Here is a 14,020-nt window from a genome sequence, read left to right on the forward strand (position 1 = left end):
TATAAATATAGAGGCGTATTCTGTGAAATATTCAGAGTAAAATGTACTTAACAGGCCAAAAAGTTGAAGAATTCTTATATATTAAACGTGAATGTGGCAACAAACGGATCTCGTTGCCAGTCGCGATGGGTTCTGACACGTGATTGGCTGAGCGCGCCACCCTCTCGGTCAATGGCAGGCCTCGGTTCCAATAATGATGTGTATATCGCGCCGGACTTTTAAAAGGAAACTCTTGGGCCGAGGGTGAAAAATATAATCTTGCTACCTTTGGTATTTGGGTCGTCGCAGGGCACCTAGTAATATTTGTCGTACTTCGGAACTGTACGAAAAATAAGATTTTCTCATTCGGGTCCCCCGCCAGGGCCAGAAAACGAAAGTAGTCCAAGCCGTCTGCTGGGTAGATTTCCGTCTGTTCAGATGTTAGGATCAATAATGGAACGCATCTCAGTAAGGCTGTGAATATCAAGAGTGCATAGCAGAGGAGAAATCCCGAAATTTCACTAATGTATTGGCCCTTTGTGGCGTATTTTGGGGGTTATGGCTCCCTTATAGTGTGTACATTATAGTGATAAGTCTAGTGAGATGAAAAGTAAAGTGGTATAGCAGGAAACATGGACCTGCCTAGCAGAGCTGGGCTCGTGATTCTTTCGTGCGCGTGAAATGAAACGGGATTTTCGTAAGTTTCCTCCTTATTTGAACCTTTTCGACGATGAGTGGACGACCCAGGACTACAAGCTTCGCTGAAGGGAACAAAGGGCCACCTTCAGTTTCCTTCCCTGGCATGAAAATAAGCAGTAAGTACTCCGAACATTCAGTGATGGCGGTCCTTCCTGGGACTTGGCCCTCCTCAACGTAGAGCACTTCTCTGCATGTATTACTCTCTGTAGTCATATACCCTGCGATGCATTTGGTACATTTGACTCCCACGCGTGTCCTGGGGCAGGTAGTACCGGGGAGAGGGTTGTGTGTTGGGTATTACAGGGCGTGGCAATCGGGAGATGGGTGCGAGGTGGGTGGACGGGAGGAAACAGCTGATGGAGGTAGGGCGGCTAGTACCCCCTCCCTGCCCACCCATACACTCCAACCCAACCCCTCGTCTATCATATACCAAGTGGACTCAGAAGGTCGACCGTGAACACTACGATGGAAGAATCCCACTTGGCTCACCGCTAGTGTTGAAATACCAGTCGTTTCGAGGTGTCTCCGTTGACAAGTCAGTTTGGGGAGGCTGTTTTGTAGGGGAGTCCCCCCCCCCCCAGTCCAGACCCTAGTCTGCTCTGACACATTCATCATATTAGTCAACTGCTACCATTTACCAGAGCTTGGGATACGTCCCCTTGTAAATTCTAGTCAAGTGGATATGATCATTTATTGACTTTGTGCCTCGAGCGTGGTAGTGCTAGAGTTGACTTAAAAAATGACTGTTTCAAGGAACAACTTATCTCCCTCCAAAGTCACAGTCACAATTGGTTTTCATTTTGTTAGAAGGATGTTTCTCTTAAATATCAAGGAAAGCTTTTGGCACAGTTTTCTTTAAGCATTGTAAGAATTCATGCCCTACTTTTAGGTGTGTGGGTGGCAAAGACAAATGATTATATATCTATTATAATTACATAATCTGTTAATGTTTTTACCAATATTAACAGATAATGTAAATAGGTAATCACGATTTCTTGATTGAATGTGATATAAAACCTTTATTTATAGAGGAGTAATTTTACCTTTGACTTCTTTCCTCCCATCCATGGATTTATCTTTGTACTTTGTCTTGAAGGAATAGATAACTGAGCTGATTTTCTGATACAGGATATTTTGCCATGCTATAATGTGCTAAGGTGACTGTGGTCATAATGTGTGTTGGTGTTGAGCTGGTGTTGAAGATGTATTTGAAGACTTTGAGATTTACCTAAATGGTTTTGTATATAACTAATATATTGAGATAGACTTTATAAAGTTATTTAGTTGAATGTGTCTAGTATTGCAAATTTTTGGTATGAGATAGTTAACTGTGGGTTTTGTGGGAAAATCTGGTTATATAAGCCACCTACCTGATTTAAGCCTTTATCAAGAGGCAAAATTTATGGAATATATGGAATTAAGATTGTGCGGTAGTTTTACCGAATTTTGCCTGATTTTTGTGCAAAGATCCTGTAATTCCATAGGTTTTAGGTGAAAAAATGAAGTCTTTTGAGCTTAATTTAGAAGCTCTTCACTTTAGATTATGTTTTGCAGTGGATTTCGTGGTGAATTTATTTGTATGTGAGGATTAGTAGGTTAGGGATTCTAAGATTGCACACACTGGGTTTTGGGATATTCTCCCTAATTACCCGAGTAAAAGTCCACTTTGGCTCCACATTGCTGCTAGCTTGTAGTGCTTGTGTAACATTCAGAGACGATAGTTGCAGAGCATACTTTTGAGCTTTATGTTGTATTGAATGATATTAAACGATAGAAGTGAGGGTAATGTAAATCATGGATGTAGCGTTACCTGTTGTAAAGGTATTTAGTTCGTTTATAAAAGAAATAACCTTTGCAGACTACCAGACCTCTCTAGCAGTTGAAATTTATCCTGATGTTCCTTATTTTGGGGGCAAATTGCCAGTCACACCTATGACTGAGCATCGTGCAGATGCTGCCGAATCTCGTCAAACAGATCACAGGCCAGGCGGCTTTGCAGTTCCCATCAGCAGACCAGCTTAATGTGGGTATATATCTTTTCTACTTTTGACTACTAGCTAGTTGAGGTTGTTATAGGCACTGTTTATTTTTTTTCAGATGTTTTACCTGGTTTTACATTAAGCCCACATTTTCCTTGATCTAACTAACGTCACTTCTGATGCCTTATTTAGTAACATTCAGTAAACCTTTTTACTGAAAATCATGATTTGATTCTGTTACTGTGTCCACTAAATGCTACAGTAACATTACTGAACAGAATCGCTTAGTATCCAAAGTTAATTGCAATGCAGAGTTAAACCAAACTTTTACCTTTCTTAGGAAGCTCTACATCATTATTAGTTTTGGTTATTTAGCGAGTTTGTTTTGTAATGACATTGTACCATGTAAAGAATACACTAACAGTGGAAGAATATAGTTTTGAGCTTCATGTTTTATTAAATGTTATTTGATAAGCTAATAGTCGTGAGGGTTTTATATACGTATGTATATATATATATATATATATATATATATATATATATATATATATATATATATATATATATATTCCCTGGGGATAGGGGAGAAAGAATACTTCCCACGTATTCCCTGCGTGTCGTAGAAGGCGACTAAAAGGGGAGGGAGTGGGGGGCTGGAAATCCTACCCTCTCGTTTTTTTTTAATTTTCCAAAAGAAGGAACAGAGAATTGGGCCAGGTGAGGGTATTCCCTCAAAGGCCCAGTCCTCTGTTCTTAACGCTACCTCGCTAATGCGGGAAATGGCGAATAGTTTGAAAGAAATATATATATATATATATATATATATATATATATATATATATATATATATATATATATATATATATATAATCAAAAATGTAGGGTTAATTAATGAACAAGTACTGCAAGTCTGCACTGGAAAATGATAAACAGAACATTTAAAAAACCTCTCATTAACTCCCTAGCAGTCAAGATTTATTTTACGTTCAGTATTCTGGTTGAGATATACCCGTCAGCCAATATTGAGCGTTGCACAAATGCTGTCAAAGTCCAGCAAATTAATGATATACCAATTTGATGTAGGTGTATTTCTGATTTGCATTTTGGCTACTAGGTGAAACATTAGACAATAATGTTAATGTAAATATTTTCAGTGATGGTATTTTGAAAAGAAACCATAATGTGTAACTGCATAAAAGGTTTTAAGTTTTTAGATATCTTCATGGATAAAAACACTAGATAACTGTTAGGTTCAAATGCTTTACAAATCATACTCAAAATTAGTCTACCTTTGTAGGATGATTGATGATTTCCTATGGTATTGTATTGCACTGTATTGTGCTGAGAGTACATTGAGTGTCAAAGTATTGTTTAAGGCAATATTTTTTTATTTTGTTTGGATAGGTAAGGGTAATTCAACAGTTCAGCTATTTCCGCAACGTGAGGTTTAGATATTAGAGATCTTGTTATGTTCTGCTGATGTGTTTGGGGAAGACAATAGAATTTAGGAGTGTGGTCTGGATAATTGTATTTCACTCAGTAGCATCTAATAAGACATTAATGGGAAGGGTTATGATTATTAGAGATTTTGGGACTAAACATTGGAACTGTAGTTGAAATACTTGTAAAAATATCATTGGAACTTACCTAACCTCCCTAGCATCTGTGATTTATTGTACTTTTCAATATTCTAGTCAGAGTATCCCTGACACCTGTGTTTGAGAATTGTGCTGTCAATAAACCTCAACAAACAGAGACGACAGACCCTGCAGCTGTTCTCCCCATTGCCGATCACCCCCATAAGCAGTCATCCATGCAGTCCCAAGCAGTAGACGACTGCACAAATATTAGTATATTTTTTGCATCAGAGTTTGGCTGTAAGAGAAGTTAGGTAAGGTATGTGTAACTTCTTTTTGATATATTTTACAATTGTTTTACAGTTGCCCTATATTCATAATCCTCAAAACTAACATTTCGGTCAGAGTCTTAGAGTAAAATGCAGTACACAAGGTCATACTACTCAAATTGCTACAGCAAAATCACAAAGTATCGAAAGCTAATTTTGATGTGAAGTTGAACTGATGTAACTGACATATGTCGATAGTGGGGAAGGCTTTATTGTAAAGTTCAAGGAGAATGTAGGGTTGATGAAAATCATTTTTGACATATTTTATAATTGTTTTATAGTTACCTGATATTCATAGTCCCCAAACCTAACACTTTAATGAAAGCCTTAAAATTTAATGCACCAGGTCATACTGCTCAACTCTAGATTCTCCTACAAAGTCACACAGTATCCAAAGCTAGTTTTGATGTGAAGCTAAACTGATGTTACCTACTTAAGTTGGTAGAGGGGAAGGCTTTGCTTTAAAGTTCTTGGAAAATATAGGGTTAACAAAAAGTTAAATGCAATGAAACATATCAAGGAATTATCAGTACCTATGGAAACCTCATCTTACCTCCCCAAGCAGCTGATGTCTGCCATATTTTGGAATTTGTTTGAATATTATGTAAATGCCGTGGTGTTATATGTGTTCATCATAGTTGCTTGACGTTTACATTCATACAAATTCAAAAATGGATTCCATCAATGAACATGCCATGTGTGCACACACAAATGTGGCTGTATGAAATACTCTAGAATCAAAGTGTATTTTAACTAACATTGAAATTTAAAGATTTATTTATTTGGATTGCTTGGAAAGTCACCAGTAGGTAAGGTTTTTGTAAGTTGTTGACTTTGAATTAATTGCAGAAAAAACTAAGTAGTTTATCCACATAACTTTGTATTTATATCTGTATACAGACAGATTACCTTGATGGATATGAATTTGACCTTTTGGCTTCTCATACCAGATGATGATGATCTTGTTATAATTTGATAAAGAGATGATGTCAAATGTAAATTTAGGCTACTAAGAGAAGTTAGGTTTTTATAGATTTTGTGATTGCTATATGTGTTTCATTGAATCATGCATTTTTTTGCTCCACATTTTCCAAGGACTTCATATTGCAGTTGCTGTTGATTGAGAAAAGAAAGGTATATGAGGAGTATTTACAAGGAAGGAGTGCAATTGGGAGCTGTAGAAGAGAAAGTGGCAGGAGGCCAAGAGGAAGGTGCAGGGTTGAAAAAGAGGGCAGATCAGTGTTGGCGTGAATCATTATCAGTAAACTTCAGGGCGAAAAGATGATGATTTGCGAGTAGGTTGATAGTGTGAGGAAAACGAGAATAAATGGGAATTTCAGTGAAACGGGCAAATGGGAAAGTGGTAATAGGTAGTGGTGAGATGAGGAGATGGAGTGAGTATTTTGAAGAGTTGTCGATTGTGTTTAATAAGGTCACACAGTAGAGTGATTGGGTTCCAGGTGTATATGCTTTTTAATTTTGTTTTTGGATGGGGTGAGAAGGAAGCAGATGCAAGGGGTTTTGGAATAGGGGTGAATACTTAGTATGTAGTGGATGAGGCGGGGCCTGGGAAGTGAGTCAGTTGTTTGCTGATGACATAACACTGGTGGCAGATTCAAGTGAAACACTGCAGAATTTTGATAGAGTATGGAAGAGTATGTGACAAGAGGAGGAAGTTAAGAGTAAATGTGAGTAAAAGTACATGTTATTTAGGCTGTGAGTTTGAATTGAGAAAATTTGGAGGAAGTGAATTGTTTGAGACACGTGATATTGGACATAGCAGCTAATGGAGCCAAGGAGGCAGAAGTGAGTCATACGGTGGATGAGGGTGTAAAGGTTTTTAGAGCATTTAAGGAATGTGTGAAGTAATTTTCCGGGACTGCTAAAATAGTCTGAGTGATGTATTATATAATGTATGCCATAGCTTAGTGCCCTTAGGAATATGTACACCATAGCATAATCCATTAGAGATAGATAAGGATACTAGGCTAAGTTGTAATTTATGGATGCAAATTGTGTGCTATAGATAATGATGTGTGGGGGAAGGTGGAAGCGTTGGAAATGAAATGCTTGAGGACAGAATATGGTGTGAGGTAGTGTGATTGATTAAGTAATAACAGGGTAAGAGAGGGGTGTGATGAAAAGAGTGTAGTTTTGAGAGCTGAAATGGTTTGCACATTTGGAGAGTATGAGTGAGGAGAGGCTGACGAAGAGGATATATGTTTCAGATGTGGAGAGGAAAGGGTGAAGATGTAGACAAAGCTAGAGATGGAAAGATGGATTGAAAATACTTCTAGTGATTGAGGCTTGAACATGCAGGAGGGTGAAAGGTGTGCACTTAATCAAGTGAATTAGAATGATGTGGTATACAGGGGGTGATATGCTATCAATGGACTGAACCAAGTCATGTGATGCAGCTTGGGGAAACCATGGAAAAGTCCGTGGGGCCTGGTTGTGAACAGGGGTTTATGGTGTCTTTGCATTACACATGACAGGTAGGGAATGGATATGAGCAAATTAGGGGGGGGATGCTATTTCATGTGTGGCAGGGTGGCAACAGGAATGGATGAAGGCAGCAAGTATGAATATGTACATGTGTACATATGTATATGTTTGTGTATGTATATCTATGCATACATGGAAATTTATAGGTATGTATATGTGTGTGTGTGTGTAGGTGTTTATGTATATACATGTGTACGTGGGTGGGTTGGGCCATTCTTTCGTCTTTTTCCTTGTGCTACCTCACTAACGTGGGAGATGGCGATTAAGTATAATAGAAAAGAAATGAAAATAATATGTATATATAATGTGTGTGCGTGTTGGAAATGAGATGTTTGAGGAAAATAGGTGGTTGTTTGGTGGTTTGATCGAGTAAGTAATGAAAGGGTAAGAGAGATGTGTGGTATATAGAGAGTATGGTTGAGAGAGCCCCACAAAACTTTCCATGGTTTACCCCAGATGCTAAACTTGTCCTGGTTCAATCCATTGACAGCACGTCGATCCTGGTACACCACATCGTTCCAGTTCACTCTATTCCTTGCATGCCTTTCACCCTCCTGTATGTTCAGGCCCTGATCACTCAAAATCTTTTTCACTCTATCCTTCCACCAATTTGGTCTCCCACTTCTCGTTCCCTCCACCTCTGACACATATATCCTCTTTGTCAATCTTTCCTGGCGCTACCTTGCTGATGTGGGAAGTGGCAATTAAGTTTAATGATAATATCAACCACTCCTCTTATTACTACATCTCTCTCCACTTACTCGATACCATCTCATGCTGCATATTGTCCTCAAACATTTCATTTTCATTACATCTATATCTATATCCCATGCCTCACAATCATTATGCACCATTGGGACTAATATACCTTTAAACATACCCATATTTGCCCATCTAGGTAATGACTTCTTTTTCCTCACATTCCTTTTAGGACCTTTTCCCCCTTAAACATCTTATGACTCACTTCTGCATCCATGGTTCCATTCACTGCCATGTCCTCTCCCAGGTATTTGAAACACTCAACTTCTTCCAGATTTTCTCCATTCAGACTCGCAACCCAGTTAACTTGCCCTTCTGACCTTGTTTATTTTCAAATTCCTTCTTTCACATGCTTTCCCCAAACAGACACCAACTTGAGCAGATTCAAACATGAATCTGCAACCAGTGCTGTGTCTTGAGGAATCAGTAACTTACCAGGCCCCCCTCATCCTCTGTAGACTGAATACTCACCTCTCTTGATTAACATGTGAACTTTACATGTTGTGATATACAGACATTACTGAGATGCATTTGATTTCGTTTGCAGTGTCCTTGGGACCAAAATGTTGGCAGAATATCTCACCCTACAGGCCTACAGTGAACGGATGGGGCCCAGGAGCTGTAGATAGTAGTTCCAGAAAGATTTTTTATTTTGTCAAATTGGTGGTCCTGTGGTACACTGTCTGCCTGCTATTCTTCGTAACTTGGGTTAGAGTCTCATTGTGCAGTGGTAAAATTGTCTGAATCTTTAACATGTATAGAATCATACAAGAGAAAATGTCTAAAGGAGGTGAATCTTTACCCAGCTCCCACCCACCTTCTGTGAAAACATTTTGCATAAAGTTAGTGATGTGGTAAATTGTATTTTTCTTTTGTTTCTTTGAGTCTACTCTTTTTAGGAGGTTCCTAACTAATGCATTAATGATCATCTGCATATTTAGAAAAATTCTAGGGTAACTAGCAGAGGAAATGGAACCCATACTAAGCTCTTTTCCACCTTCGAAAATTTCATCCAGTAATTGATGAAATGATACAAAAAATTTTATTTTTCACATTTTTTCTATATGGCTCTCATGAGATGCATCTTATGTATGAATTGATAATTATCTATGTATCTAAAAAGATTAGGAGAAAATAGGTGATATAAATGGAAATTGTACCAGGCATTAGTGATCTTCGGTTCGAAATAATCAACATACTGTCGGTAGAAATGATATGGTAAATTGTATATTTCATTTATTTTTGTATGCAGTTTTCTTCAGTGTTCTTGCAGAGTGCATGAATTAATAATCATTTATATATTCAGCAAGATATAGAAGAAAATAAGTGAAATAAAAGGGAGTCCTGACTGGTATTAATTATCAGTTTGTGTGCGTGCCCATCTTGTAACATGAATTTGAAAATTTTACAGTTATTAAAATCATGAGAGTAACAAATACAAGATTGGAAATTGAATAAAAATGCTGTTTCCTTTGGGGCAAAGTGGCACCAGAAATGTATGAGGGCAAGTGAGTAAGAATATGTACATGTATGTATATGTATATGGCTATGTATGTGTATGTTGATATGTATATTGGCGTGTATATATATTTGGGTGGATGGGCCTTTCTTCATCTGTTTTCTGGCACTACCTTGATAACACGGGAAACAGTAATTAGGTATAATGAAATATAGATTTTTTTTTTTTTTCTGTCTCCCGTGTTTGCGAGGTAGCGCAAGGAAACAGACGAAAGAAATGGCCCAACCCACCCCCATACACATGTATATACATACGTCCACACACGCAAATATACATACCTACACAGCTTTCCATGGTTTACCCCAGACGCTTCACATGCCCTGATTCAATCCACTGACAGAACGTCAACCCCAGTATACCACATCGATCCAATTCACTCTATTCCTTGCCCTCCTTTCACCCTCCTGCATGTTCAGGCCCCGATCACACAAAATCTTTTTCACTCCATCTTTCCACCTCCAATTTGGTCTCCCACTTCTCCTCGTTCCCTCCACCTCCGACACATATATCCTCTTGGTCAATCTTTCCTCACTCATTCTCTCCATGTGCCCAAACCATTTCAAAACACCCTCTTCTGCTCTCTCAACCACGCTCTTTTTATTTCCACACATCTCTCTTACCCTTACGTTACTTACTCGATCAAACCACCTCACACCACACATTGTCCTCAAACATCTCATTTCCAGCACATCCATCCTCCTGCGCACAACTCTATCCATAGCCCACGCCTCGCAACCATACAACATTGTTGGAACCACTATTCCTTCAAACATACCCATTTTTGCTTTCCGAGATAATGTTCTCGACTTCCTCACATTCTTCAAGGCTCCCAGGATTTTCGCCCCCTCCCCCACCCTATGATCCGCTTCCATGGTTCCATCCGCTGCTAGATCCACTCCCAGATATCTAAAACACTTTACTTCCTCCAGTTTTTCTCCATTCAAACTTACCTCCCAATTGACTTGACCCTCAACCCTACTGTACCTAATAACCTTGCTCTTATTCACATTTACTCTTAACTTTCTTCTTTCACACACTTTACCAAACTCAGTCACCAGCTTCTGCAGTTTCTCGCATGAATCAGCCACCAGCGCTGTATCATCAGCGAACAACAACTGACTCACTTCCCAAGCTCTCTCATCCCCAACAGACTTCATACTTGCCCCTCTTTCCAAAACTCTTGCATTCACCTCCCTAACAACCCCATCCATAAGCAAATTAAACAACCATGGAGACATCACCCACCCCTGCTGCAAACCTACATCCACTGAGAAGCAATCACTTTCCTCTCTTCCTACACGTACACATGCCTTACATCCTCGATAAAAACTTTTCACTGCTTCTAACAACTTGCCTCCCACACCATATATTCTTAATACCTTCCATATATATATATATATATATATATATATATATATATATATATATATATATACCCTGGGGATAGGGGAGAAAGAATGCTTCCCACGTATTCTCTGGCTGTCGTAGAAAGTGACTAAAAGGGGAGGGAGCGGGAGCTGGAAATCCTCCACTCTCGTTTTTAATTTTCCAGAAGAAGGAACAGAGAAGGGGGCCAAGTGAGGATTTCCCTCAAAGGCTCAGTCCTCTGTTCTTAACGTTACCTTGCTAACGTGGGTAGTGGCGAATAGTATGCGAATATATATATATATATATATATATATATATATATATATATATATATATATATATATATATATATATGCATTTGGATTTTGGATGTTTTCAGACTATGGATGTTTTGACTTGGAGATCATCTACCTGTATATGTAATACAGCTCATGGTTAGTTCAGTAACTGCTGATGTGCTGTGCTTACATCATAGTTTTGTATTAGGTGTGTGATTATGATTGAATTTCCCTGTGAAAAGGATTGTTTTTTGTTGTATTTTGATATTGATTTGAATAAGTTAATAATCTTGCATGGATATATGTTTTATTAGTAATGTATAATACTCTTTATGTGTTAACTAAAAATCTTTTTATTGGCTCATATAGCATTTAAAAGTAACATGTTTCTGTTAGTGAGCACCTGTTTTAGTCAAGTGAACAAATATTTAGTGCACCACAGCCTCTGGGTTTTATTTTAGGCATGTAATTACCATAGATTTTTCTCTTTGGCAGATACTTTGTTTGGTAGGTGATCTGATACTGATTTATATAAGGTAATGTACTTGCATGATTAGTGAATCAAAATTAGTGTGTCAGTTTTGGGTTGTGTGATTGCCTTAGACATTTTCCTTTGCCAAAAACTTTAACTGGTGTGCAGGCTGTGAAGATGATTCCTTATAAAGCTGTACATGATTTGAGTTTTCGACATGTAGCTTACATATTACCAGTACCTTTAATTATGTTCTCTTGATTTCTTATGCAAGGACATAGTAAGTGAATGTAATTCATTATTTTTCTCAAGGCTTTAAAGTAGATTGCAAATTTGTCAATTCAGGACTTATAAAAGGAAGATGTGATGCATTTAGAATATATCTGATAGCAGTCTTCAGTTAGATACCTCAGAAACTGGTATCACAGTAGAGAGTGTGTGAAAGGAGGAAGCTAAGAGTTTATGTGAACAAAAGTAAGGCAGTGAGGTTAAGCAAATGGGCATGACAGGAAGGTATGAGTGTAAGTTTAATTGTGCCATTGGTTGAGGGGTTGGATGCTTTCCAGGGCCCCCTTGACCATATAGCAACTGGGATCTACTTTACTTTTTCAGACACAGCTCTTTGACCTGCTTTCTCTCTTCAGAATTGGCTGCCTCCTTTTCTTGAACAGCTAAGCTGTGGAATTCTTGTCCTTCTTTTGTCTTTCCTTCTCCATATAACCTTTCCTTCAAGAGTCCGGTCTACAAACACCTACAGAGCCCTAAGTAATTCAACTTTTTCTTTCACTTGAGATGGCTTTGATTGGAGCATGTTCTTTGCTTATGCCACGTTGGTCATTAAACACTAATAACCCGGTTAGCACTACCCATTAGAGTGCTATTTCATTATAGTGCTCTTGCTTGTATCTTGGAGCTCTGTTTTTTTTTACTTGGAGAAAACCTACGAAAATTCATAAAAGAAGTCAAAAGGCATGAATTCGAACACTCACAATACTTAAAGAGCAGCTCCCTCTGTTCATGCTCGTTTAGCCAATCAGAGGGCCGTACACACACATGCTTACATCCAATCGGTGGGATGTGCTTTCCTCTGTAGTACAGTACAGACTTTGCTGTGCTTACTCTGTGTACTCATTCATGCTGACATAACTGATTTTTTGATGTTACTATGACAGTTTTTACCCTTCATTTTTGGAAAAAATCCTGCAAATTCTAGTGCTGCTGATGCATCTAAAGTACCTAAGAAAAGCCTCCTCTTTGATGTAAAATTGCAAGTGTTGAGGTAGTTGGAAGTTGGTGAGCATCAGTTAGATGTTGGTGATATTTTTAAAGTTGTTACATCAACAGTTAGAACCATTATTAAGAAAGCAGGCAAGGTAAAAGTTTCTTCTGTGATGAACATGAAATTAACAGTAAAGAAGGGGACATAATCAAGGAGCAGTTTGTTTGAGAAAATGGAAGGTAGACTAAGTTAAGTTTGGCTCAGTGAGGAGTGTTTGGTGGCACACCCATTGGATGTTACCACATCTTTCCGCTTCATCTATCTAATCACCACCTTTCTGCTCTCTCACTCCATATTTTAAAATGTTATGAAACAATGTTGAAGGGATACACTGTAGCTCATTTATACTTACACAATTTTGTGGGTAGACGTTGGCTGTTCAATAGCATCTGGTAGGGTTGTGGCCAGTGTTACCAAAGAAACAGACAGATGCATCACTTCACCACCAACCACAATCTCCCTCACTACCACCACCACCACCTCCATCATCACCACTACCTCATGTTATTCCCATCTGAATCATAATTTCAGTCATGCAGACATGGATTAGCTTCAGCTGAAGCAGAGCCATATGATAACTACCAACCACCTCCCTTCGACATGATGCCTCTCTCACTTGTTCAACTACAGTTGTCACTATTCATCAACAGCTGTCATTCTTGATACAATATTGTAAATTTTTATATTTGTAATTTATTAATTAGTAGAGATGTGTTACTATAATCAGTTGATACCTGTGACCCTTGTATACAATACTGTATATATCTCATAGGTACAAAATAATGTCATCAGGAATGCATCTCCATGTATACAAAGGTGTAATGATCTGTAGAGAGCTGTTTTGCTTAACGTTCCATTTTCCTGGAACGTATCCTGAGAGTTAATTGGGTTACTAGTGTATGTATAAAAAAACTGCTTATCCAGATCCATCTTTCCTTCTGTAGTACACCATCTTTCATATTTCCTCCCTTAATCTTCTCCTTGAAACCCATCTGTCAAGGCTGCTTCACCCCAATATTATCAGATCTCTAACTTTAATCTGTTTGCTGTGGAATTTGTTTCTAGCTGTATTTCTGAGGAGTATGAATTCTCCTGTAAAATAGGAAAGTGTTAATTTTCCATTTTTACTTTTTTTTATTGAGACAAAACCATTAAGGTCCTGGTTAAGGCTAGGACATTTTCATAAAAATTGGTCCTTGGGTAAAAGAGGCTGCAGCTGTGGCTTCCAAGAGCTTGGTTGGCCTCTGACCCATTCCAGCAGCCTGGGCCCAGCCAGG

At 38.4% G+C, this 14,020-nt stretch overlaps 1 protein-coding gene across 5 annotated transcripts in view; it reads left to right on the plus strand.

The window, feature by feature from the left end:
• The first annotated feature begins 212 nt into the window (after nt 1–212).
• sgg (glycogen synthase kinase 3 beta homolog shaggy) overlaps nt 213–14,020 on the plus strand; it is a 78,528-nt gene continuing 64,720 nt past the window's right edge. For 3 of the 5 annotated variants that reach the window (XM_071682543.1, XM_071682547.1, XM_071682552.1), the window contains exons 1-2: nt 447–794; nt 11,488–11,499. In XM_071682543.1, coding sequence (XP_071538644.1) covers nt 710–794; nt 11,488–11,499 — 97 coding nt within the window. In that variant the 5' untranslated portion in view covers nt 447–709. Of the gene's footprint in view, nt 795–11,487; nt 11,500–14,020 lie in introns of all 5 variants that reach the window. The other 2 variants (XM_071682549.1, XM_071682544.1) reach the window with 2 other exon arrangements.

Source organism: Panulirus ornatus, chromosome 34 (genome assembly GCF_036320965.1).
Source record: "Panulirus ornatus isolate Po-2019 chromosome 34, ASM3632096v1, whole genome shotgun sequence".
NCBI classification, from domain to species: domain Eukaryota; kingdom Metazoa; phylum Arthropoda; class Malacostraca; order Decapoda; family Palinuridae; genus Panulirus; species Panulirus ornatus.